We start from the raw sequence: 25080 nt of genomic DNA, 5'->3' as shown, positions 1-25080 counted from the left end.
CTTTCAATTGATCATTTATAACACCGATTTTCTATATTGTAAGATTATTCTTCAAGAAAGGTATCTGCTTTCTAAAATGCTCATGCTTTCATGAAGCACTCATGAAAATCGTTCAGTAGATAATACCACTATAATCCTGTGACAAAACTGCCATGGAAATATAACAGGAATGAGTCAATATGTTTAAGAACAGTATCTTCCACAATTCCACAGTCTAATAGAGAGTACTGTATATGGTTTGAATTACCAAGAGAAATGTTACAGCACTATTAAAAATAACTCATTTTTCACTGTTACAATAGACAGTTCAAATAATGCTCCACAAGTTTACAGAACTTGATGCACAGTTCTGAGAGAGCTTAATATTTCATGTCCTGTATCTCTTCTTCTAGCTAAATACAACAAAAACAGGCACCATGCCCCCGTGACAGGTCATATCTGATATTAGTGGAGAATGGGGAAGTCTAGAAGAGAGAAAAAGTTTGAAACTTGTGAGAGAGGAGAGGCTGCAGGAGTGTTGTTACACACAAATGGGTAGAAAATAGCTCTCTCATGAAAAGTAGTCTCAGGACAACAAATGTAAGGACTTGTGTTATCAGCAGACATGGGATCCATGGGGAAAACCAGTGATGAGCATGTGACAGTCTAGCCAGGGGTTTTCAAGGCAGTTTTGAAGAACAGGGGAAGGAAGGCATCAGGACAGTGCTATGGAGTTTATTACACTGAAAAATAATGAAAGAGAAGAAGTAGCCAGAAGGGAAAGATAATGCAGAGCCAAGATCCAGTATTGTCTAACACATTCCATTTCATTTAAAAGTTGAAAAGACAATGAAATCCCACAGAACTCATGACAAGGCAGGCCCTGGAAAGAAGGCCAACTTTTATAAATAGACAAAAAAAGGAAGTCTAATGCTGAGATGGTGCAGCTGCCCTACAACATCCTACACCTTATCAACATTTTTGAAATCTTTGGTAGGGAGTTGTACAGAGTAAGCTCTTGACAGGATCTAGCATCAGTTAGAATTTGGCTCTGTGGTTTTCAGTACACTGACTCAAATCCATTTCAGTCTTTGCAATCCACAGTTACCCAAGAGAGCTCCCTTGCAGGAGTTCAGCCTGGAAAACTAACTTTTAAAAAACATTTGTTGTGTCCAAAAAACCTATCCCAATCTTTCCCCAGAAAATTCTGCTCTCTGCTTCTGCTCTCCTCAAAGTACCCCATCTGTAGGGGGCCTGCTCCACCTCTCCACTCTAGCCCAGTCTCCAGCACTCCTGCCTAGACTTGTCTCTGCAGTCCTCAGGCTCATCTCTGGCACGATATTTCCACTTTGGTGACATTGCCTCATCCACAGACCTAAACCAATGTGAGGTGAAAGATTAAGAAATTCAGGCAATGAAGGAAGTGAAAGCTGTGATTCAAAAGGTGGTGATTCACTTTAGGCAAGACTGCAATCTGACAGCTGCCATGACTTTTACCAACTGGCCTTTTGAAGTGCTTCTTTTCAAACCAGACACAAGAACAGGGAGTAACAAAACTCTTTCAGAGTTTTGAGAGAATAAAAACTGCTGAAGGCAGTGAGTTCATTTAGGAATCCACTAGCCTGCTGATGAAATTTCAGGTTGAGAAACACATGCATTTTCATGGGTAAGCAATGTGTTCTTGACACACCCTTTGCTTGGGGATGGGGACAGTGGTCACCATGCAAGGAGTTAAAGGGTTATGATCCTTTACTCTGATGCAGAGACAGGCCTGATGGCATGGATAGGAGAAACTCTTCAGTGTCTCTTCAGATATTCAAGAATAAGAAGCCATCAATGATGCTAAGAGAAGCTGTGTTCTAGACAAGCCGTACAGATCACAATGCTGCTTTTCTGAGGACTTTTTAGCTGCAGAAAATTCTCAAGAGAGCCTGCACAAGCATTCAGAAGAGAGACCTGTTGACAGTCACTAACTAGATCAATCACACCAGGTTCATGAAATCTCTAAAATGAAAACACACTTAGTCTGAGAATGTATCTGGCTGAAGTTTTGTGCCTTATTCTTCTGCTTCCTGGCATTTCCTTTTGGATTTGGCTTGCTTTCAGTCAGGTCAGATGTTCATCTGGTAATTGAATAATGGCCTTGGCAAAACCTGGAGTTACAACTTCTATCAACTTAACAGCATGAGGAAAGAGTTACCTCTTACTTGACAGTGAATAATGGACTTAGCAGGCTTTATCATTAGTTTTCTGGAGGCAAAGCAGGAAAAACAGTTTATCTTCTTTTTCATTGAATTCCTGAACTTATCCCTGCAGTACAGTGTAAGGGTCAGATAAAGATGGTGCATTAAGCCTACAGTTCTACCAGACGGTGAATGAGTCCCACTGTACCAGGTTAAAAATGCCTGAGCCAGGGATCATCATGAGTCCCAAACTGCCAGCTTTAAAATGACCACCAAAGCCCTCTTGTGTGCTGTCCACAATTCTTAATATTGGTCACTTTCCTTGTCAGCAAGGGTGAGCATAGCACCTTTTTCCATAGAAATTGCTTTTCTGTCCTAAACTCTCCTGCTGCTTCTCAACATATGCATCCCACCCTTCCCTGCCTCTAGTCTTCCTGATAATCCTGAGCTGCCCAGACAGTAAAGAAGTTTCAATTATACTACCACAGTGTATGTGGTAGTATAATTGAACTCAGAACTAGCTGCAGACACAAGTCTCTCAAGACCTGTGAGCTAATCCAGCCAGTCCTTTATCTTAACCATAAAAAAAATGTACCTATCATTCCAGGAGGACAAAAAGCAATGTATTTTGGTTGCTGGATGGACTTTCATAACAGTAAACATTACATGTAGTGTGTATAAACAGCTACAAAAAAAAAAAATTGCAACACTGGGGCAGGGGAGTAACACAGAAAGAATTCTTGCAGATCACTTCTGCCCATTGTTTCCCTTTCCTTGGAAACCTGGGAGAGAGGTCGTGCTCTGGCTTCTTCTGGATGAAGTCACATATGCAATAGCCATGGCTGGGGAAAATTCCTAATGTTTTATGAAGATGGTGCTGTGTGACAGCAAATCTGAAGGCAGAGCTCAAGGAAGGGCACAAAGGAAGTGGGAAAACAACAGATCTCATCACAGGGAGTGCTGGCACATTTCCAGGGGAGGCTGCATGCAGGCACATTTTGGGGCCTGTTAGTGCAAACTTCTATATTTCACTTTTTCACTTCTCTTTTATTAACTATGCAAAAGTGATCAATCAATAATGGAAGAAAGGTTTTCCTAAGGCACTGCATAACTCCTCTTACCTCCCAGGAGGTAGCCTGAAAGAATTCTAGCAGCTTCTTGTTCTGTAGTTATCCTTTCCTTCCTTCATACACCTGGAGGAATCAATCCTGCATTTAAAAAAAACGAAGAAAAAAAAGGAGGATTCCTATGAATCTGCCATCCCGACAAATTACTGAGATAACACATGCAGAAAGAAAGGTTTTCATCTTTCTCTTGCAACCTTCATGTCACCTATTGTTTCAGCTCAGTCACCAAAGCTTTCACTTCTCTCTCACTGTTTTACTCAGGTAATAACTTAATTCAACTTGTAGTATCATGCAAAACCTTTGAGATGACTCTGTTAAACAAGAGTACTTATCTAACTGCAAGCCCTCAAAATCTTTTTGAAGTCACAATCAATGCTTTGTGTGATAAACTGGATGAAAATGGCTCTTTCAATTTCAGAAGTAAGAGAAATGCCAATTGATGGGGAATTTTTGGGTTCTCAACACATCTTTTTCTTTCTATTTTCTGATAATCAACTGCATTAATTTAGTACTCAAAATGAAAGTATCCAACAGCCTAAGTGAAAGCATATGCATGTCTCATTATGAATGAGACCTGATCATGCTTTGCTATCTTAGAACATGCAGTGTCTCTTGTTCTTTTGTTAATATAATTTTTATTATTCTCAGTAGAAAGAAAAATAAAACCAAGGTAGATGACACATAAATACAAGCAGCAGCAGAGAAGCTTCAGAACTCTTTTCAAAGTATAGGGAAAAACAACAACAATAAATTAAAAGCATTCTTTTCTTCATAAGAGGTCACCTTACAAAATACTGTAAATAAAAGTCCAGTTCTTCAAATCTACTTGAAATCACTGTAGCCTTACAACCTTCTTTAGAATTACACTCACTTGCACCAGTAGAGGTTTTGACTACAAAGCAAATCTAAATGGCTTTGCTGTCACTGAAAACAAAACCTATTGCAAGACCCTCACAACAAAACACATACAGGTATGAAAATGGACAACACGCTAAGAAACAAAATGTTCAAAGTCATTTCACCGTGCATATTTTCAGTCAAACTTATAAAACTGGCATGGAGATTTTAAGGGAGGCCAAAACCTTGGGATTTCATGTAGCTGTCTAAAAAAGCAAAAGGTACATGTCCTCAGATTCAGTTCTTGTTCAGATAAATGCAAGACCAATTCCAGGTTTAAGTCTTGGCCTTAAGCTAAACTCCAAGTGCATTTTTCCTCTTCTATTAGTACTTCCACAGAAAGATCTACCCTACACACTATTGCTATGCACTGCAAAAGCAGATCAAAATGTGAGCTGTCATTTTTTTACCTTGTATCACTGCTGAGCATCTCACACACATCAGTACTTGGCTGACATTTCAGCCTTAATGTGCTGCCAGAGAGGAGGTCCTCACAAGGTGCTAACATGACAGTATTAGCACAGAAAGAGTGTGAGTGTTTTACACTCTGTCACTCCTCACCACCAACAGAGAGTGAAAGCCTGACTAGGCTTCTGCATCCAGCCTGAGCAATCCCAGTGTGTAAAGCAGTCATGCTTCTAAACCTCACCAGCAAGACCAAGACATTGATCTGGCAATGTGGTTGCAGCAAAGGAAATTCTCACCAGATTCTTCCAGGTGGGGGTGGTGGAGTGCTGAGGCAGGAGCCCAGGAAAAATGAGGAAGGAGGTTTTTCTAACTGCAGCTGGACAAGGAAGGCCTTGCACAACCTCATCCAGACTGAGAATGGTGAACCCCTGGGGCTGGACTAGAGACCTCCAGAGGTCCCATCCAGCTGAATTACCAGATGTTATCAATTAAAGATTGCATTCAACCTAGTACAGAAAAAACCCCACCAACATCAGCGGGAATGTGTTTTACATGTCTTGGCCCGACATTTATTTGTTTTTAATAATGTCTAAAAAAAACCTACTGAAAGACCAGAGCTTACTACAGTGAAGAGCTTGGAAGGGCAATACCATCTTAGGGGTTTTGGCTGCTCTTTCCACAGTTCTTTATCCAGGGCTAGCAGCGATAGCTCAGTTTCTTCTTGAATTGTATCTACTGAATACATCTAAACGTTTTGATGTTAAACAGTATGCATTATGCACTTCCAAGCTATTTTCAAGCCACAGACCTCTCTTAACACATTCACTCCTACCTCCACTGGGTTGGGTTTCCTTGCTCATCAGGGATCATGTTCTCCAGCTGATGGCAGAAGAGAGATGAACTCAGAGAGACAAGCTGAGATCTGTTCCTTGTTGCAGAGCTTCAGAAGTTTCACAGCATCCTCTGCTGCCAAAGAGCAGAACCAGATCAGAAATAAAAACATGGACTATGCCTTCGAGCAAAGATTATCACTTTATACAGACAGACACTGCCCCCAAAAATCATCTGCAGTGAAAAGAGGCAGATAATGAAGCCCAAATCCTTAATAGGGATTAACCTCCACACTTTCCTCAGAGCCATACTTGAAACTGATCTATGCTCTGGTAGTACAGGTGCAAATCAGTTAATTAAATAAATAGGGCAGGAGATATTTCTCCTTTTTTAATGCCTTTATTAAAAATCAGCTTGGGTGGGAAGAACCGACGGGCCGCTCTCATGCCGCTACTGCTCCCAGGAGTGGCACAAAGGAGGAGGAAGAGTGCAGCTGTGTCCGCTGGTCTGCAGGCAGAGCTGGGGCTTCGATCGTCACGAGAGCACCAGGAGATTCGTCATTTTTCAGTTTGACATTCAGGTTCCTCTTTCTTTTTAGATTAGTGTGAAAGGTAAAACAGGTCTTAGTGGACACTGGATTCTGTTCTTCACGTCTAGACATCACTTCAATCTCTTAATTCCATGGTGGCTCGTTGTTTTTAGAGGTTTTACCTGCTGGATTTGGTGAGGGGTTTCCTCATTTGCATGCCAACCCCGATGTCACCTCCTCCTCACAGTCTGGGGTGCCATCTTCCAGGAAGCAGCAGGGTGATACTCAACAAAGGGGGATTTCTAACCATCAAGAACAGGTAATTAAAGGAAAACTATTAACAACAGGTGATTACAACATGAAATTATTAGGAAAGAATAGTTAGAATTCCAACTTGGCAGCAATTGGTTTAACTTGTGAACTCTGCAATCTTTAAAAAAAATGGACAAGTTTTCTACTCACAACAGTTCAGAAATACCAGATTACTGTTTCCAAGGAACAGTCCCATACCAAAGTGCAAACTTTGCAGGGCTAAGCCATTTTTGTGCTATGCAGTACTTTTCAACACCTGGAGGTACACAGACCTTCTCTTTGTTATTTTGAATTCTTATTTTCACAGAATCACAGGCTGGGTAGGTTGGAAGGGACCACAGTGGATCATCTGGTCCAACCTCCCTGCTCAAGCAGGGCGATCCCGGAGCACATGGCATAGGATTGTGTCCAGACAGTTCTCCAGGGACGGAGACTCTCTGGGCATCCTGTTTCCATGCTTGGTCACATTAAAGAAGTTGTTCCTCCTGTTCAGGTAAAACTTCTTGTGCATCAGTTTCTACTCAATGCCTTCTTGTTCCATTGCTTGGCACCACTGAGCAGAGCCTGACACCCTCCCTTCAGTTATTCATAGACACTGATGAGGTCTCCTCTCAGTCATCTCTTCTCAAGGCTGAACAGACCCAGCTTCCTCAGCCTTTCCTCATAAGAGAGATACTCCAGACCCTTAATCACTTTTGTCACCTGTTGTTTCTCCAGCGGGTGTCAGAGTAGTTAAAGTCCCCCACCAGAACCAGGGCCTGTGACTGTGAGGCTGCTTCAAGCTGTCTGTAGAAGACCTCATGCACTTTCTCCTGCATGAGGTAGCCTGTAGCAAACATCCACAACAGTGTTACCTCTACTAGTCTGCCCTTTTTTCCTTACCCATGAGATCTTGACTTGCTTGTTGTCCACCAAAGGCAGAGATCGATATGTTCCAAGTGCTCTCTCACAGAGAGGAAACTCCACCACTGCACCTTTCTGTCTGTCTCTCCTAAACAGTGCGTAGCCCTTCATGACAACAGTCATGCAAGCTATCTCACCATGTCTCTGTAATTGCAGTGAGATCAAAACCCTTTCACTACCCGTGTGTCTAGTTCCTCCACTGTATTAGGAAACAACACGTGCTTCAACTTTAGAAAGAACAAAGGATAAGCATGTGCCCTCTAAGATCCATGGGAAAGAATCCTATGGCACAAAACTGGTGGTCCCAACAAACTATTCAGACCTCAAAACTCATTACTATGAGTAGAAAATCAGAAATGTCATACACAGAAGAGTAATTCTGTTGCATGGTTCACAAGACAGCTCAGTAAAATACAACTTTACTCCTATTCCAGCAATGCCCAGCTGGCCCTGCACAAGCCATTACTCACAAAATTACTCTGCAGCCCCACATAGTTGCACCAACAATATCAGGTTATTTGTAAGCAGTATGCAGAGATGTTTTACAGGTACAAGGACAGCACAGTGTTCTCTCCCAAAGCTGCACCAGGCAAGGTGTGGCATCTGAATGCTGCATCCATTGATGCCTCTCCCTGTCACGGCACCCTCACACAATGGGCAACCCAGATCCAGATGGGAGGGTTATGGGATGCTTGCACACTTTCACAGCAGTCAATGTGGATGGGCTTTCTTGCACACATGTATGAGCCAGCTGTGTGCCGATGGCATTTTGGCCTGTTTCAGAAATAGCATGACCAGGCACGACTAGGGAAGTGATTCTGTGCTCAGCACTGGTGAGGCCACATCTCAAACACTGTGTCCAGTTCAGGGCTCCTCAGTTCAGGAAGGCCATTGAGGTGCTGGAGCAGGTCCAAGGAAGAACAATGAAGCTGGTGAAGGGTCTGGAGGACAAGTCTTATGAGGAGCAGCTGAGGAAGCTGGAGTTGTTCAGCCTGAAGAAAAGGAGGCTCAGGGATAATCTTATCATTCTCTACAGCTACCTAATAAGAGGTTGTAGCCAGGTGGCAATCACTCTCTTCCAGGCAACCAGCGACAGGACGAGAGGACATAGCGTTAAGCTGTGCCAAGGAAGGTTTAGGTTAACATTAGGAAGAATTTCTTCACAGAAAGGGTAATTAGACATTGGATTGGAAAGCCCAGGGAGGAGGTAGAGTCACTGTCCCTGGAGGTGTTTAAAGAAAGACTGGACGTGCCAGTTAGTGCCCTGTGGTTTAGCTGACAATGGGGTGATAGACGACAGACCGGAGTATATGATCTCAGAGGGACTTTACCTAACCGTTTCCGTGGGCAGACACAAATTCATACCCGGCCCGGCCCCCGCTCCGCCCCGCCCCGCCCCGCCCCGCCGGCACTGCGGCGCCGGTGCCGGTCATGGCGGCGGCAGCGCGCTTGTTCCGTGGGGCCGCCTGTGGCCCGCCGGCCCTCGCCTTTACCCGGGCACTGGGCTCGGCGCCGCCGGGGCCGGTGAGCCGGGAGGCGCGGCGGGCCGCGCTGGCGGCCGCAGGGACGCTGGGCGGGCTGGGGCTGGCGTTGGGGCTGTGGCGGCGGCAAGCCGCGTTGGCGTCAGCCCGGGAGGACGAGGAGGAGAAGGAACTGCGGCAGCGGTTCATGGCGCCGCCGGTGAGCGGGCTCCGGGAGCTGCGGCGGCGGCGGCGGGAGCTGCGGAGCCGCATGGAGGTGCTCATCATGGAGACGCAGGCGGAGATGTGTCGCGCCCTGGCCGACCTGGACCCCGGCGCCTCCTTCGCCGTTGACAGCTGGGAAAGGAAGGAAGGTACGGGGGAGGCGCGGGAGAGACCGCGGATACCGGCACCGCGGGTTTGGTCACCCCTCGGTGACCCTGACCTGGAGCCTGGCGTTGGCAGGCGGAGGCGGCATCAGCTGCGTGCTGCAGGATGGCGAGGTCTTTGAGAAGGCGGGTGTGAACGTGTCCGTCGTGTCCGGGTTCCTGTCCGAGGAAGCAGCGCGGCAGATGCGAAGCAGAGGGAAGTCTCTGAAGGCCAAGGACGGTAAGGCGTCTATCGCGCAGTTGGGATGGGGAACCTGGACGTGTTGACCTGAGTATTCCCGTTCAGGTACTCTGAAAGCAACCTGGCCTTTGAGCAGAACATGAGGAAGGCAAGACTGATGAAAGTTCAAAGGTTTTAATTTGTATCATAGTGATTTCTAATCAGTAAGCTTGACTGGTGGACTTTCATGTCCCTAGAAAGCCAGGTATGGGAGTGCTTGTCTCTCTGTCTTGCTGCAATGAGGAATGTATTGTAGGCACAGGTGGCCTCTCAATAATGAGGCTCTAGTGCAACAGTGAAACAGTGCAGGAATTATGTACCAAAAAGGCGGATGGAGAAAACCAACAACACCTGAAGGCTAAAGGGGACTCAACACACCTTTGTGTAACAAAGGGTAATTGTGAGGACTGGGGGTGGTAGAAAGCCTTAGCAGTGCCGTATGTTTTAAGTGGTCTTCATCTGGTGGGTTCTCCCAAGTATTGTCACGTTTTAGAACAAATACCAAAGAAATCGCTGAGTTAGGTGCACAGAAGTGTATGGATAAGAAGTAACTTGCCCACCGATTAATAATGATGGGTGACCCAACATGAGACACTTTCCTGTTGTGGCTTGGAGCCTAAGGGAAAATAGTGATATTCCTTAAATGATAATAAATGAAGTTTATTGAAAAACTGACGAGCTTTTCCTGTGCATCCTTTTATCCAGGGAAGCTGCCTTTTTGCGCCATGGGTGTGAGCTCTGTTATCCATCCAAAGAATCCTCATGTTCCAACCATGCACTTCAACTACAGATACTTTGAAATTGAAGAAGCAGATGGTAAGGATTATAGTCCAATGAAGACTGTATGAAATGTCTGACTCTGCCCCAAGGAAGTGTGAATGCATGGCAGGGTAAGAGATCAAGAACCAGTGCGAGTTTGCTCCCAGGTATGTCAAGAGTCACCAGCCCATCTTGTGAAACTGCTGTTCTGTAGTCAGGGTCAGTAGTCCAAAATGGTTTTCACTACACTGAAGTTTGTGTCATCTTTTCCTGAAGTCACTGATCATTGCACTACCTTGTAGTCAAATTTTTAACTATTGAAGTCTAGGGACACTGCTGAAAAATGATGTTGTTTTGTATTGTAAAAGTAGATGCTAGTTTTTGGTGAACCACTAGCAACAAGTTGCTGTTCAGAAGTTTAAAAGAAAAATGTTGCTGCTTGCCTCTGCTATAGGAACTAAACAGTGGTGGTTTGGTGGTGGGACTGACCTCACTCCAACTTACCTGAATGAAGAGGATGCTGTTCATTTTCACAAGACTCTGAAAGAAGCCTGTGACAAGCATGATCTAAAGCTGTATCCCAAGTACAAGAAATGGTACGTGGACAAAGGTGTGCTTGGTGGGAGCAGGAAGCAGCACTGGGTGTTGGCAGTTAAGTGTATGCTGGGAACTGTAGGTTCTGATGCCTTTTGAAAAGTATCAGAAAGCCCTAATGAAAATCAGAAGTGTACTGGGACAAAATGTTGTCTAAAGAAATACCTTATTTACAGAATCCTGGATTTTTCAAGTCTGAGGGCTGACAACTGGGATCGTAAGTCTACAGCCCAAAGGAAAACTAAGCTGATAAAATTCCTTTTAGCCTCTGGTGTTAAACTAGGATAAGACTTCTGCCCCATGAACTTGCACAAACTCTCTTTACAGTGAACTCGTGGTAAATGTGCATGATTTAGTGTGAGCTCTTGGGCCATCACAGCAGTTTTGAAAATCTCATTTTTGTTTTTCTGCCTTCAGTCTGGCCGTCATAGCCAGGTAATTTCCAGGTATGTCAAGGACATTGTCCTTAATGTAGAAGCTTCATAATTTGATGAAGCTGTATTTTTTTCTCTGGTGACACATTCACTGGGAGTTCAACAGCACATTTTCTAAGATGCAAATTTTTAATGTTCTTCTTGAGCTGAGAGATACAAGTGATGGGATCTTCCACTACTAAGTGAGAACTTGCTGTTCTGTGTCTGATAATCCTATCTGCCGCAAGCTGTGTATGCAGGAAGGTGGGGGTACCCTTTTGTAAGCTACTAGGTCTTGTCTGAGGACAGGAGATTAAGTGGGTGTTGTAGTTTGGGTGGCAGCCACTTAGTAGAGAGACATATTGTAGAGCCTTGAGATTACAGTCGTGCTGTCGGAGGATTTTTTGCATGGTAGTTTAGAGAATCTACCTTAATGGTCTGGTTCTTTGCTGCTTAAGTAGGTTTGCAATGCCAGCTAAAGGGGGTCAGAGACGTTTTCCCACTTTGCTAAAGAAAAACATTATTACACTTACCACATTGTCTACCTGATCTAGATTTAAGATTTTTGTCAGGCTTATTCTCTTTTATATTTCTGACTCGGTGTTTTTCACTAACTCTTCCTGCTATCATAAAATAGAAAACACTGATTATCCCAGTGAATAAAAAAATAGAGTAGGTTATCTGTTACATCTCTATGTCTTTCTTGTTATGGCCATGCCATATATAATGCTCGAGAACGATTGTGGATATATGGAAAACTGGTCCTGTATGGAAAACTAGTCCTAATGGAAGGCCAGGTTTTCTTGATGTTGATGGTTCCTGCTTCATACTTCGTTTTGCTTTCTCCTCCATGTGAAGACTTGCATGCCCAAGCAAGGAATTATAAGAAAGATGGAGTTAAGTCATTCAAGTTACAGTAATTTCACAACTAAATACTCCCTGTAAATACAAAAGAGATTAATTGCTTTTTGGATAAGCTGTCCTTACTCATTTATAAACTTAAACACGAGTCATGAAAAGCCACTGCTATAATGATTCAGTCTTTCAAATTTTAACTATTAAAAAACCTTTTTCCAAGGAAGGGTGCCATGACAGTTGCTTTCTTATCTGGTCTTGGGGCCTTAGGTTACTTTTGTTTTGATGAAGAAAATTCTTTTACTTGGATGCCAAAGAGAATAAATTCTCTTCCAAGTCTGAGTTCATATGAAAGCTGTCCAAATAATGTGAGAACTACATATAATGCTGGGAATGGAAGCTGTCAAGAGCCCTCAGCTTTGAAATTTTTGAAATCAGATGTCTCTGTTCAGAGTTGGTTGAGGATATGGATTGGATTAACCCACATGGACGCATCTGCCAGGGTGTTCAGTGACGTTGTGGTGATGTGTAGCTTTACAGAGACCATTTAATCAGAGCTTTTACTGCAAGTGACACAGGAGTGCTTTCCAGGTGATGCTGCACTGTCCTGCCTCTGGGCATCAGGGAAACAGTGGGGCACCCAGCCCTGCAGAAACTGACTTATGGGCAGTATTTCACTGGTTCTGTCCTGCAGCATGCAGCTCTTTGGAGTACTGTTCATGTCTTTGAATACTCTGGACCATATTAGTAATCATCTGACACTGCTTCTAGGTGTGATGACTACTTCTATATCAAGCACCGTGGTGAGCGTAGAGGGATTGGAGGCATATTCTTTGATGATGTGGACTCTCCCTCCAAGGAGGAAGTATTCCAGTTTGTAAAGAGTTGTGCCAAAGCTGTTGTGCCTTGTTACATTCCCATTGTGAAAAAGCACTGCCATGACTCCTTCACACCAGAGGAAAAGCTATGGCAACAGCTTCGGAGAGGACGGTGAGTACTGGAGGAACAAAAGTATACACAGGAGGTGGACTGGGCTGGCAAGAAAAAAGTATGAGCTAGTTCTTCACAGTTACAGGTCGTGTGGGCCAAAAAAGCTCACCAAGAATTTAAGCATTTTTGTGCATAGAACTAATTCTGAAATCCAGTGCTAGATTGCTAAACAGGGTGCAAAGAAGGCATTTCCCATTCTCCCATGTTGCAACACAAGCAACCCAAACAAAGCACCACCATTTCTTTTCAACTCCTTCAAAAAGCAAAAGAAGCTTTGTTGAAGGCGAAGGGAGACAACCCATCTTTGTTGATCAGCATCGACTCCGATTTATTGATCAAATCAGCCACCTTTTATAACAGTGTTAATTAACTTCATGCATATTGCAAAATTCGAGCTCACCATAGGCTACAGAGAAAACTCTAACCCCTCCTTTTGTTTACAATACCTGTGGTTTGTTTATTGAAACCAAGATTTGTCTTCTCACCGTGATATGAAAAGTTCTCAAAACTTTCATAGCTGTTCCCAGAGCAGCCAAGGACAGAATGTTTACCTGTTATGAGAAGACTGTCTGAGAATCCTGCTGTTTATAAAAAATATGCCTGAGAACCTAGTTATTTACAAAATCAAGCCTGGGAACTGCTGCTTTACAGCTGCCTTTTACTTTTCCATCAGCTGTATACTTTCATGGCCTCTTTCCTTAAGCCATGTCTGAGCAAAATTCTCCAACAAAGCTTCTGCTGTGTAACAGGCCAAGGAGTGTGGGTGTGCTTCATGTCCTGAATCCTGCCCGTTCCTGCAGCCCAGAGGTAGTGTATATAGGGCTGCTCTGTCACATGAGGAGCTAAGGGTAAAAGAATGGTGGCTTCCTATTAAGTAATGCAGGAAAACCCCAGAAAGTCAGGAATAACTCTACTTGAGTTCTTTCAGTTCCTTACATACGTCTGATCCATCTGATCTTGGCATTGAAATTCCTGTAAAGGAATTGAGGATACCTGTAAAAGAATACAGAGAGTTGGATTTTTTTATTCTGGCATGGTCCAAGGTTACTGTAAAATACTTAGGAGGATGCCTAATGTCACCAACTGTTAATGCTGCAAAAGCTTAAGTACATTGGTCAATACAGTTGTACTCTCTTCTCCATGTCCTGTGACTGTTTGAGTGTACGGAGAATTGAAACTATGCTTTGTGCTTAACTAGAGTCTTTAGTTTCTGCCTGTTCTGCAGAGAAATGTGAGACTGGCATGGAAAGAGTGTAAGCATTCAAGTTCAGATCACTGGCCTGCAGCTGTTGGTCACTTAAGCAAGCATCCTTAATTTGGTGGGACTGTTCTTGGGAACATTGGGCTTTCAGGATCCAGCCTGTGGATGGGATTTAGCAAACCTGCAAAGTTTAAAAGGTGGAATGGCTTTTCTAAGTTGCAGCAGGACCAGCTCTTGAGGTCTGTCTATTTCCCTGGGTCTGTTTGCAGGTTATGGGGCTATGTAAAGCTTTCCAGTTCTGCACATGGATAAGAGCTTTTCCCTTCCTGTATCTTTAAGTACAAACACCCTGTATTGGCTCTCGAGATAATCCTTGATGAATTGTCACAGCTCTGTTCCTATGCTGGGAGCAGAAAACCGTCTATTTCATCACTTACAAATCCCAGCCAGCACTCTGAAGCTATCTGACTTTTGCTGTTTCTAGATCTTCCCAGGAACCAGGAAACACTGTTCTGGCCTTGCTGCTTATGTGTCCTTCAGCATGGAGGACTGCACAGTAGAATTTTTTCTCTGGTTATTTTCAGTACCTTTAAGGCCTCTCTTTATTACATCTCCACAAAGAGAAGAACCAAGGTAAATGTAGTGTCAAGCTTGCCAGCAGGGCTGAGGCCTGGGAGGAGTACAGTACAGCACAGGAGCCTGCAGACTGCTCTCCTTAGAACAGTTGGTCTGCTCTAGTCTCTTACGTGAGGTCAGTTCTCCCTGTGCTCTGTGGAGTAGCAAGGTCACACCTGCATTCCTATGCAGAGGATGCTGCAGAACAGTTGACAGAACAGTTGACGCCAACTCAGCAGAAAAACAGGCTGGTTTTGTTTGACATCTGCCATTTGAAGAAAGCACAACCAACTTCTGCTAATAAACTAGGGATTTTTCTGTTGCATCTCTTCATTCCTGTAGGTATGTAGAGTTCAACTTGGTTTATGACAGAGGTACAAAGTTTGGCCTTCTGACACCAGGATCAAGAATCGAAAGCATTCTTATGTCTCTGCCACTGACTGCAAGGTAAGGGTGTGGTTATGTGGAGTTGTAACAGACACTGTTCTTAGTAAAATATTTCATAGGATTAAATCCAAGGTCTCTTCTGGTCTCTAGTCTCTTAACAGTGATGAGTTCATGCCTGATACAAGAACTGGACAAGTACAGTTCTCTATTCTGCATATGCAGCTGCTTCTCCGTTGTACTCACCTAGTTTCCAGTAGTATGTGGCATAGAGATTTTCTGGCAAAAAAATTATAGTTTTTTTGCTTAGTTCCTCTTTATAGATTTATTATTCTCACTCCATGGATTTTTGCTTAGTAGCCCTTAGAAACCATGAGAGCCTCTGGCAGTCCTGCCAAATGTGGGGCAGGGAGCTGCACAGTTTAACTAACTGTGTGTTGTATGAGAAATTATCTCTTTGTTTTCTACTTGAACCTGATGACTTCATCTGACTTCTCACTGAGTAACATGATTTTCTTCCTGTCCATTTTCTCCATAACAGTTTTTATTTTACAAGGCTTCTGGGGGGTTTTCATTGTTTGTTTTCCAGGCTGACAGTTTGTTTTCCTGCTCTTTTTATTTTTTTGTACAGTTGATGTTTCATACTTTTGCCACTTTTGCTAGGCCTAAATTTTCTGTGCCCTTTCTGAACTGGGGATAAGGAACAGACAATGTAAGCTACATATCTGGATACAAGATGCAGGTGTGCTCCTGACTTATAGTGGCATAGCAATATTTTAATTCATTATTCTTTCCACAGTCCTAATATTCTGTTTGTTGGTTTTGACTGCGGTTCAGCATTGAGGTGGCTTTTTTTATAGAGCTGTTACAATGCCAAAGTCTTTTCTGGGCAATAAAATTTAACTCAATCTGTGTGCAACCTTTTTCTGCGTCCATCACATCAATCAACAGTAAATTTCACCTGCCATTTTATTACTCAGTTTCTTGGCTAAATACTGTTTTTAACAGTGCTTTTAGGTTTTAACCCATCTTGCTTATGCTTGTCACACCAGCAAATTTGGCCATTTACTATTTATTCCCATTGCTTTTGGGTATCCTGTCATTGAATTCCATAAAACTCACTAGGGACCCTCCCTTTGCTAGGGAGTGAAGGCAGTGCTGTTCTTACCATGTATCTTTATCCCACTGACAACACCTGATGTGTCCCTGACCTGGTGGTGTAGCACGTTCCATGTTTTGACATAATTACGGTGATTGTCTGGGTTCACTCTTTTTCATCAATGTAACTAGCTCACTTCACAGCATGAAGGGGTCATTCCTTTGGGGGCAAAATGGAGGGAGAATGTACCCATCTCTCTGTGACTGCTGACACTTTCCTTCCTCTGTCGTGTCTCTTTCAATTGCTTTTTCAATGAAAAAAGGGATCTTTCACCGCTTTTGTTCTTAAAGCCAAAATTCAACAAAGACTGATAGAGCTTCCAGTTGAGATTCTGGAAAAAGGTCGTGTCACTGTCAGAATTCTGTGGGTTCCTGTTTTTGTTCCTCTTCCTTGTTATACTAATGTGTCACAAGAGACTGTTACAAGATTTTTGCAAATAGACATGCATGCCTTATGGGACATAGGGGTACTGCTCTTTCCTTTTTCTTTGTCCTTCCAGATTTTTCAAAAGTTGGTAAAAAGATGAAACTAACATTTCTCCCATCTGCCCTGGTGACATTATTATTTGTTTTTACTGAACTTGTGATTTGTAACCATATCTGTCATCTCAGCCAAGAGTATCAACTGTGTATGTAGCTTTGCATCCTTAGAAAAGACAACTCCAGTCCAAACACCGCCTGGTGCAGGAGAAGTGGCTGCCAGCTGGGCCATTTGAGTGAGTTTCCCTTCTCCTTGCAGGTGGGAATACATGCATAACCCACCAGAGAGCTCGAAAGAAGCAGAAATGCTGGAGGTTCTGCGAAATCCCAAAGACTGGGTGCACTGACACGGATCATGGACAGGATTGATTGCTTCCACTGAGCCATTCTGAGAGAACAGGAATGTCTGCAAACCAGCCCATTCAAACTGCTGTTGCATGGTGTTTCAGTGCGTCTATTTATACTCTTACCTCGTGCCTTAATTATGCTGTAGACTTGTTAAAACTTGCAAGTGTGTGAACTCATTCTTTTAGATTGATGGGCTAACAGTGTTATCCCTAGCTGCTGTTGCCTTGTGAAGGACTGGTGAACACCTCACAGGGCTACTCCGCATGCTTTAGATGACTGCAAAATGGCAAACTACTGTGGTGTCTTCAGGGAAATGAAAGGATTATCTGTGCCTAAATAGCACTGCTTGCCTTTATAAAATGTTGGTATGCTTAAAAACATTTTTTTTAAAGAATAAAGGGAATATTTGGTATTACACTGAACCTTAAACTGTGCTTTCAGGAAGCTGTGGAAAAGGTAGTACTTCATCACGTGTTTTTTGATGATATCTTGTAGATTGTAGAGGGGGGAAATGGTTTAAGATGTGTTGCAGCAGTATAACTTGGCTGATATGAGTTGAGGTCTCAGTGTTACCTCATGAGAATGGAAGGATGGCTGTCCGTTTGAGAAAATCAGCACTGAGCATCTGTGCAGCAGACCACACAGCAGAACAATGCTGCTCGAGCCAGTTCCATTGCCAGGGAGGTTGACGGTGGATCAGGATGCTGTTGGATGTTGCCCTAAGGCATCCACCTCTGCCTTCGCGCTCCTCCTAGCTTTGGGCTGATTGGCTTGTTTCCCAGCTCGAACTTCGCTGAGGAGCCGGAAGGGGAAAGAAGCAAGTGGGGAACGGGTTTTCTTTCCCCCCGATCGAGGAAAAAAAAAGTTATTCTTTTTCTCCCCGTCGGGGAATCGAACCCCGGTCTCCCGCGTGACAGGCGGGGATACTAACCACTATACTAACGAGGAGTTAGATGCGGATATGTTGTCTCCCCTCCACGAGCCGGTAGCACCTCACTTGCGGCGAGCTTCTGGTGTACGGGTGGTGCCTGGCTTGGCCCCCAGGGGCAGGGCAGGGTGGGAAGAGGCGGCGGCGCGCCTGGCACTCACTGTCCCCCCATGATCGCCCAAGTCCAGCTTCCTCTTGGGAGGTACCGCGTTCCTTTCCGTGTTACCCCTCCGCCCCTAAAACAAAATAAAGTGATCCTCTACTAAGTCAGAGATCTCCTCATGTCCAAGGGGAAAAGAAAAATGTCACACTGGCCCGTACGGGGATCGAACCCGCGACCTTGGCGTTATTAGCACCACGCTCTAACCAACTGAGCTAACCGGCCACTTCCTCGGTAGGAGTTTGAGGATAAAGAGGTGAAGCTCGCCCACAGACGCGCCCTGGGTGCAGCCACTGCCGAGCGCCGCTCTACAGCGATCGCTCTTCGTAGACACCGCCTCGGCGAGTTGTTTCATGGAGCCATGGTAGAGCAGCAAGGGCACCAACCGGGGTGACGAGCATTCCTAAAAAATTGAGACTTTCACACCTTTCGTTTTTCTCTGCCTGCTCCCTCCTCCGTTGCGCGGGGGGCAGTTGCGGACGCGCTCCTCCCGGCGGAGCAGCAGCACCACCGCAACGAACCGCCACGCTTTGTAGGAGCCATTGCCGACCCTTCCCTCTCTCCCTCCTTTTGGCCACGCCGCGGACGGGGATGCGATGGAAAGAGTGATGGGTCCATTCTCCCTGTGAAGGGTCACTTGTGAAATCAAGGCATTGATTAGAAAAATGCCGAAAATATTTCAGAATTAAATACCTCTGAGTCAGTGAAAAAGTTGTAGAGGAAGAGGACATAATTAAATTCCCAGCCCTTCCCTTCACAAACCGTCAGTATGAGTGCTAAATTGAGCTCTTCTCCTTTGTTTCATTTGCTGCTAACACGACCTATCATTAAATACATCAATAAAAAACATACTAGGAAGCCAGATATAAGGTAATATCTGCATAGAGAAGCATATATAAAGGTATCATGATGTGAAAAACGCCAATCACTTGTTTTTAAATTTTTTAAAAGTTTAATAGTAATAAAATGGTTAAAAAGAATAGTAACACAATTAGAGTAATAACAATTAGGACAAATTGAATCAGGTCAATATGAGACAATAAAAACAAAGAGTTACGGACGTCCGGGTACCTTTTCTGGGCATCACGAGCCCGAAAAAGGACACCCGTTAACAGAGGATTAACCCTTAAGAACAATAGCCCGTTGCATATTCATACACTTCATACATGATGCATAAATGCCATTCAAACACAGGATTCCGTCTGGTCAGGGTCAGCTTCTTCCTTCTAATCCTAACAGTGCCTTTGAGGCGGGAAGAAGTTCGTTTCTTCTGACAAGGAGGCAATAAATTCCCTTTCTCTGAAAGATTTAGGTGTCCTGTGGCTATCTTGCTGCCAGTCCTTTCTGTTAAACAAAGCATCTTACATAGCATAGTTTCTATTTTAACAATTTTTATAACCTAAAACTATATTTAACACAGTACTTAAGAGAATTAATAAAGCATTTCTTTCTAACACAACACATATTCATTTTAATATTTGTGAAAGGCCAATTATAAAATACATGCATTGTGAAAAGCCAATCATAAAATACATGCATTTTTCACAATGACAATACAAGAGCTTCCTCAAATCCTGGGCAATATTTAACAGAGATGTTCCCACATGCTGCAGAAAAAGACCCCAAAGCAGCGACTAAAACAGTGACCAATAAATCGTGTGAGGAGATGGTCACAGATCATGTGTAAGAAAATATGGAGTGAGGAAGGAAAAATACAGGAGACATCTGATTGACAAAAGGGCAGAAAACGTCAGATATACATGAAGAAGAAAGAAGCAGAAAGCCCCACAATAAGGGGGCTTTTTAGAATAAAGACTTTTAAATTGAAAAGGCATCATTTACTGGGCCTTAAAAAATAAGTGGGCAGTGAGAAAAAATTATTTGATTAGCTGTAGAACTGTAAGAATCTGCAAAAAGTCACATACCTAAAAATGCAACCCTGACGTGGTCTAAATTCAACAGATGCTGTTTTTCTTTCCTTAAGCATCAGCACTCAATCACTAATACTGTGGGACTCCAAGACTGTAGGTTTTACTCCATCAGAAACCACAGTCCTCAGAAGTTGATCAAAAAATTTTAGGGAACAGCACTGAAGCAGTAGAATCACTCCAGAGGCAAGATGAAGACTGCCTGTTGTGAGCAGAATATGGATTTTAAACTGTGTCTCAAGCTTTCTCTGTTAGAATTTCAAGCTCAAGAAGCATCATGACAAATACAACAGTCAGAGAAGAGAGAAGCTGTACAGTTTCTGCTGTTGTGAGGAGACCTCATCTCACTGTAAAATAATTTCAGAGCCACTGGGACAAGGCCTTTTCCTGAGCAGATTGCTCAGTAAAGAAAGAACAACTGTGAATTTGTGTGCCAGGAGCCAGAAGATACAATGCAACTGCAATGAAATGTGGTGTCTTCCTGCAAGAGAAGGGATTGCAGCCCTAACTCATATTATTACCAACATTGATCCTTTTCTCTTAGGTTATCCCTAACTTATTGACCACTCATTCCTTTAAAATACCATTTTCTAAGAAAATTATTATATAAGTATTTCAGTATTTAAAAAATGCAAGAAGCACAGTTTGTTTTGCTCCTATTGTGTCATTAGAGTTCAAAACACATTTCCAAATATGTTTCCCAGTCTTTCAGGATAAGAAGAATGCCTAGGGAGAGGTTTACATTATTTTTTCTTCCAAGAGTAAGAAATAAGTAATCGTCTTGTCAACAGTTGAATCCTGAATGTGCAGGTGAAAGATGGTGAATCTTTGGTGACAGATGTTTGTCAAAATGCAATACTTAGAACTACATGTTTGAAACGCCTGTTTCCTTTTCCCTTCCCCATGGAGTCTGATTTAATAAATTTAATACTTTCAACAACTATTCCAAGAAAACCACTTAAGATGAACTAGTCCAGGAATGAGGAAGTAAAGGATGACATTTACTTTTCCCCTCTTAATTACAGTACATTGCAAGTAAGTGATCATGTTCATAAAACTCATTTTTGAACTTCAGTTTAGCCAAGAACTCTTCTACCATATAATGGTTTTCATTAGTCTTCTAACTAATTGTTTTTAATAAATCATAAGCTGTGTGTACTATTCATAAACATTGTCATTTTCCACTTTAACCAGCAAGCAGCTGGTTTTTACAGACTGCTATCGTTAGAATAGATTGGGAAATTCACTGAAACTTTTAAAAGTTTTGCTAAACTAACCCTGATGAGCTTCAGTGAACAAAGCCTGGGGAACAAAACCTGGAATGCAGAATTTATAGCCTTCTAGGACATGTTGCAGGAACCAGAAGTTAAAGAGGACACTAAGAAAGACAATCCAGCATGTGTGCTGGAAATGCCTTATCAGGGAAAAAGATAGTAGGAAGACTGAAAATGTGCATGAGAAATCAATAACCAATAAGACATAGAATACTGTTTAATGAAAATAATTATATAGTTTATAACCAGTGGACATTAATTTCTTCGTTTGATAAAAATGTATAAATAAGTGAAAAGTTTTACAAGTGGTCTTGCATCTAGGCAGAGCTATATCCATGCATGCCACACTGTGAATAAAGCAAGGCCTACTTTCTAATACTAAAACATAGTGTTTGATTTATCCCGATGCTTTCGGCGACAGGTGGAGCAAAAAGACACATGTGCATGGCAGAAACCGGTTACAAATGTGGCTTTAAAACGCCAGCTTTTGATGACAGCTTTCTGCAGGTTCCTGATCCCCACCAGACTGTGTAACGCTACAGGAAATGGTATTTTTAACTTGTCATTCCTCCCCCTCCCCCGTTTTTTTTTGTTACTGAAATCAATTACACGGTGCCAACTTTGCCGCCTGTTCACCAAGGAAAACCTAACTACCCTTGGGAGATTATCTGAAAGTTCTGAATGTAAACCACTCAACAAACCACGCCTCGCATGATGGCAGGCAACAGGCTCATGGATTTGGGGTCACGGGGTGGGTTTCCCTGTCAGCCATACCCTTCAAACCCGCTCCGTGAGGCGGGACTCACCGTAAACCTTATGTTCAAGCTTACAGCAACGCAACGCCGGAAATCGCGGGCCGCAGGTAGTTAGGAAAGCCTCGGTAGGGTCTCCCTCGGTGCCCACTCGGGCATCGCAGCGCCGACGACTTCCTGAGAGTCCTCGGATGGCCGCCATTGCCCCTCAGGCAGTTCCCGGCTTCGGACCGACACCTATTAAGTCTTTGAGAGTGCGCTCCTCGTTAGTATAGTGGTGAGTATCCCCGCCTGTCACGCGGGAGACCGGGGTTCGATTCCCCGACGGGGAGATAACGGTGTCGTTTTGCTGCGCCATTGCCGCTTTACTTTCTGCCAGTGAAATTCCCATCCATATCCCCTTATCATCAGGAACATGGCTGGAGGAGAGCGGCACTTGTCAGGCGGCGGTGGCGCCGGGTGGTGACTGGCCGTGATCGTATAGTGGTCAGTACTCTGCGTTGTGGTCGCAGCAACCTCGGTTCGAATCCGAGTCACGGCAGGAAGGTGGGCTTTTTTTTCTTCTCTTTCTCTTGTCTTCCTGCCCCCGTCGTTGTCTGAGAACGCTTTAGCCGGTACGGGCGAGGTGACTTCGGTCCTTCCGCCTACGGTGTGGGTACGCCCAGGTCCCGTCCCTGGGCAGGAGTGGTTTGATACCGAGAACGCTAAAACGGCAACAAAAAAATAAAGGTTTAAAAAAACAAACAAACTAACTAAAAAAACCAAAAAATATACCGCAACAACAACAAAAAAACCAAACTCCAAAACCCAAAAAACTAAACAACCAAGAAAATCCCCCCAAGTATAAAAGCCCGGGACCTTCGCGTTATTAGCACCCAGTTCTAACCAACTGAGCTAACCGGCCCGCACCTTACTTTACCCCACGTGCTCAATTGACAGCCTATCAGCTGCGTCGGCCAGCCCCTCGCTTGCGGGGGCTGGGCGGTGGCTCCGGGACCCTCGCGCAAATCCCGGTGACCCTCTGCGGTGGGCGGCACCACGCAGGAGGGAAACACAGGAAAAAGTGAAGGGGGCTGATCCGCCGCTCAGACGTGAAAATGCGGAAAACCAAAATCCACGTCCATTCAGTAGTCGTGGCCGAGTGGTTAAGGCGATGGACTAGAAATCCATTGGGGTCTCCCCGCGCAGGTTCGAATCCTGCCGACTACGAAGGAGTTATTTTGTTCCGCATGAATGTTCACTTGTCTATCTGGTGTCCCAAGTTCACTCGCCGCTTGCCTCTTTGTTTTTTGGTGGTTTTTTTTTTTTCTTTTTTTTTTGACACGATAAAAATTTTCACCAGTAAGAAATAAAGAAAACGAAGGAATGCGAAGCCACTTCCCGAGAGCCCCAGCTCGGAGCAGGAACCCTCCAGCAGGGAGAGGATGCCCCCCAGGGACGCGCTCCGCCCTTTACGGCCGGGCGAGGCGGAAGTGCTTACGACGCACTTGGCGCCGTGGCTTAGCTGGTTAAAGCGCCTGTCTAGTAAACAGGAGATCCTGGGTTCGAACCCCAGCGGTGCCTGGGCTGTCCTCGGCGTTCCCTGCAAGTTCGTTTTGGAGGAGCCGCCTCTGTCCCCTGGCCGGCTTTCTTCCCACTTATCCCATGCTCGCAGCAGCCCAGCGCAGCTCGAGTTGCTCGTGTCTGCCCTCTAGCGGGATAAATTGGGCAGGGCGCCGATCGTTTTTTCACTTCCACCGCAGAGATGGAGGGGTGCCCCTGTACCCAGGTGCCGCTCACTAGCGCAGGCGGGGATCTCGGCCCGTGTCGTTTCCTACAGGAAATCGGGCTACGCCCTCCTGCGGGGACCGCCCGTGAGAAGTCAGCCCTGGACAATGCCTTTCCTTCAGCCCCTCGCTTTCTCACGTCCAGCTGGATACTACCCTCCATAAGCATCAGCCCCAGCTAATCAAATCAGAACCTCCGCGGCGGCAGCTTTTACCCCGCTCTGCAGACAATCACGGCCGGGTTTTGGCACCTCCAAAAGGGCGGAGTTCTCTCCCGCTTCTGTTGATCGGCCCAAGGAGCGCGGGGAGAAGCCGCACCAGCAGCCCTTAACACGAAGGCGAGGTCAAAAATGAACTGGCCCGTACGGGGATCGAACCCGCGACCTTGGCGTTATTAGCACCACGCTCTAACCAACTGAGCTAACCGGCCGCATGAGTTTATTTTTGTTTTTGTTTTTTTTTCTATCAGTATTCCACATGTCGGACTGCAGCCAGGGTGGCGTTAAACATGACCCGCGCGGCCGCCGTGCCGCCGATCCTAACCGAGCCAGTCCACGACGGAATCGCCTGCACCGAACGGAAGCGCAAATGCGTGTGCACCACGCGTGCCCCTGGCGCACTTACCTCCTCCGCTCGCCCACGCGTGGCTGTGCAGGGATGGCGCCCCGTCCACACCCACCCGCGTTTGGCGGGACAACGCATCAAAACAGCACCTCACGGGGCGCAAACATAAAACATCATGTCAGGAGTGGGATTCGAACCCACGCCTCCAGGAGAGACTGCGACCTGAACGCAGCGCCTTAGACCGCTCGGCCATCCTGACCACGGCAAAGCTTTAGCATCCGTCCGACTTCCCTTCCGGCGCACCCCAGCGTTCCCCCGAGCACACGCGGATTAAGTGTGCATTGTTTATGGCACCTGAACAGACGGGGCAGCGGCAGAGCGATGCCAGGGTAGCAGAGCACCCCGGCTGCCTCTTGCAGCCTCCAGGCATTGTGTAAGCGCCCCTGACAGACCACCCTGAAACACCACTCAGCAGCAGTAACCACAGTTCTGTCACTGCCTCAGTGACCACAGGTGAAGGGAGCTCTCAGCCCTCCACAAGAGACCACCAAGGATTTTTGGGTTACAAAGACCTGCTTATGTTAGAGCAGTCCAGAGACCTGGACTAACATCAGAAATACAGTTTTGCTCAGATCTGTAGATAACTGTGCAAACCAAAGTCACTTATTTATTA

General features: G+C 44.8%; 1 protein-coding gene and 8 non-coding genes across 9 annotated transcripts; 5 read left to right on the top strand and 4 right to left on the bottom strand.

Moving 5' to 3' along the window:
- Positions 1-8600: 8600 nt before the first annotated feature.
- CPOX (coproporphyrinogen oxidase) lies at positions 8601-17475 on the top strand. Its single transcript, XM_054270004.1, has 7 exons — positions 8601-9003; positions 9095-9238; positions 9944-10054; positions 10452-10593; positions 12631-12849; positions 15008-15112; positions 16947-17475. The coding sequence occupies exons 1-7, from the start codon at positions 8601-8603 to the stop codon at positions 17032-17034; spliced, it is 1212 nt and encodes a 403-aa protein (XP_054125979.1). The 3' UTR covers positions 17035-17475.
- Positions 17476-17911: 436 nt separating this feature from the next.
- On the bottom strand, positions 17912-17983 carry TRNAD-GUC (transfer RNA aspartic acid (anticodon GUC)). The gene has a single exon. It is a non-coding gene; the product is annotated as a tRNA-Asp (tRNA).
- Positions 17984-18274: 291 nt separating this feature from the next.
- Positions 18275-18348, bottom strand: TRNAI-AAU (transfer RNA isoleucine (anticodon AAU)). The gene has a single exon. It is a non-coding gene; the product is annotated as a tRNA-Ile (tRNA).
- Positions 18349-22337: 3989 nt separating this feature from the next.
- TRNAD-GUC (transfer RNA aspartic acid (anticodon GUC)) lies at positions 22338-22409 on the top strand. Its single transcript has one exon. It is a non-coding gene; the product is annotated as a tRNA-Asp (tRNA).
- A 137-nt stretch (positions 22410-22546) lies between these two features.
- Positions 22547-22618, top strand: TRNAH-GUG (transfer RNA histidin (anticodon GUG)). Its single transcript has one exon. It is a non-coding gene; the product is annotated as a tRNA-His (tRNA).
- Positions 22619-23204: 586 nt separating this feature from the next.
- TRNAS-AGA (transfer RNA serine (anticodon AGA)) lies at positions 23205-23286 on the top strand. The gene has a single exon. It is a non-coding gene; the product is annotated as a tRNA-Ser (tRNA).
- A 280-nt stretch (positions 23287-23566) lies between these two features.
- Positions 23567-23640, top strand: TRNAT-AGU (transfer RNA threonine (anticodon AGU)). Its single transcript has one exon. It is a non-coding gene; the product is annotated as a tRNA-Thr (tRNA).
- Positions 23641-24199: 559 nt separating this feature from the next.
- TRNAI-AAU (transfer RNA isoleucine (anticodon AAU)) lies at positions 24200-24273 on the bottom strand. Its single transcript has one exon. It is a non-coding gene; the product is annotated as a tRNA-Ile (tRNA).
- A 310-nt stretch (positions 24274-24583) lies between these two features.
- On the bottom strand, positions 24584-24666 carry TRNAL-CAG (transfer RNA leucine (anticodon CAG)). The gene has a single exon. It is a non-coding gene; the product is annotated as a tRNA-Leu (tRNA).
- Between the last annotated feature and the right edge of the window lie 414 nt (positions 24667-25080).

The sequence above is a fragment of the Melozone crissalis genome, unplaced genomic scaffold, assembly GCF_028551555.1.
Source record: "Melozone crissalis strain CALT ecotype California unplaced genomic scaffold, PUWL_Pcris_2 ptg000008l_1, whole genome shotgun sequence".
Taxonomy (NCBI): Eukaryota; Metazoa; Chordata; class Aves; order Passeriformes; family Passerellidae; genus Melozone; species Melozone crissalis.
Note: the sequence above shows the minus strand (reverse complement) of the source record. Positions and strands in the feature narration are given on the sequence as shown.

Coding starts and splice junctions, on each gene's coding strand:
- CPOX (XM_054270004.1), top strand. CDS start 8,601: ATGGCGGCGGCAGCGCGCTTGTTCCGTGGGGCCGCCTGTGGCCCGCCG. Junction 10,594..12,630: donor TATCCCAAGTACAAGAAATG/GTACGTGGACAA, acceptor CACTGCTTCTAG/GTGTGATGACTACTTCTATA. Junction 15,113..16,946: donor TCTCTGCCACTGACTGCAAG/GTAAGGGTGTGG, acceptor TTCTCCTTGCAG/GTGGGAATACATGCATAACC.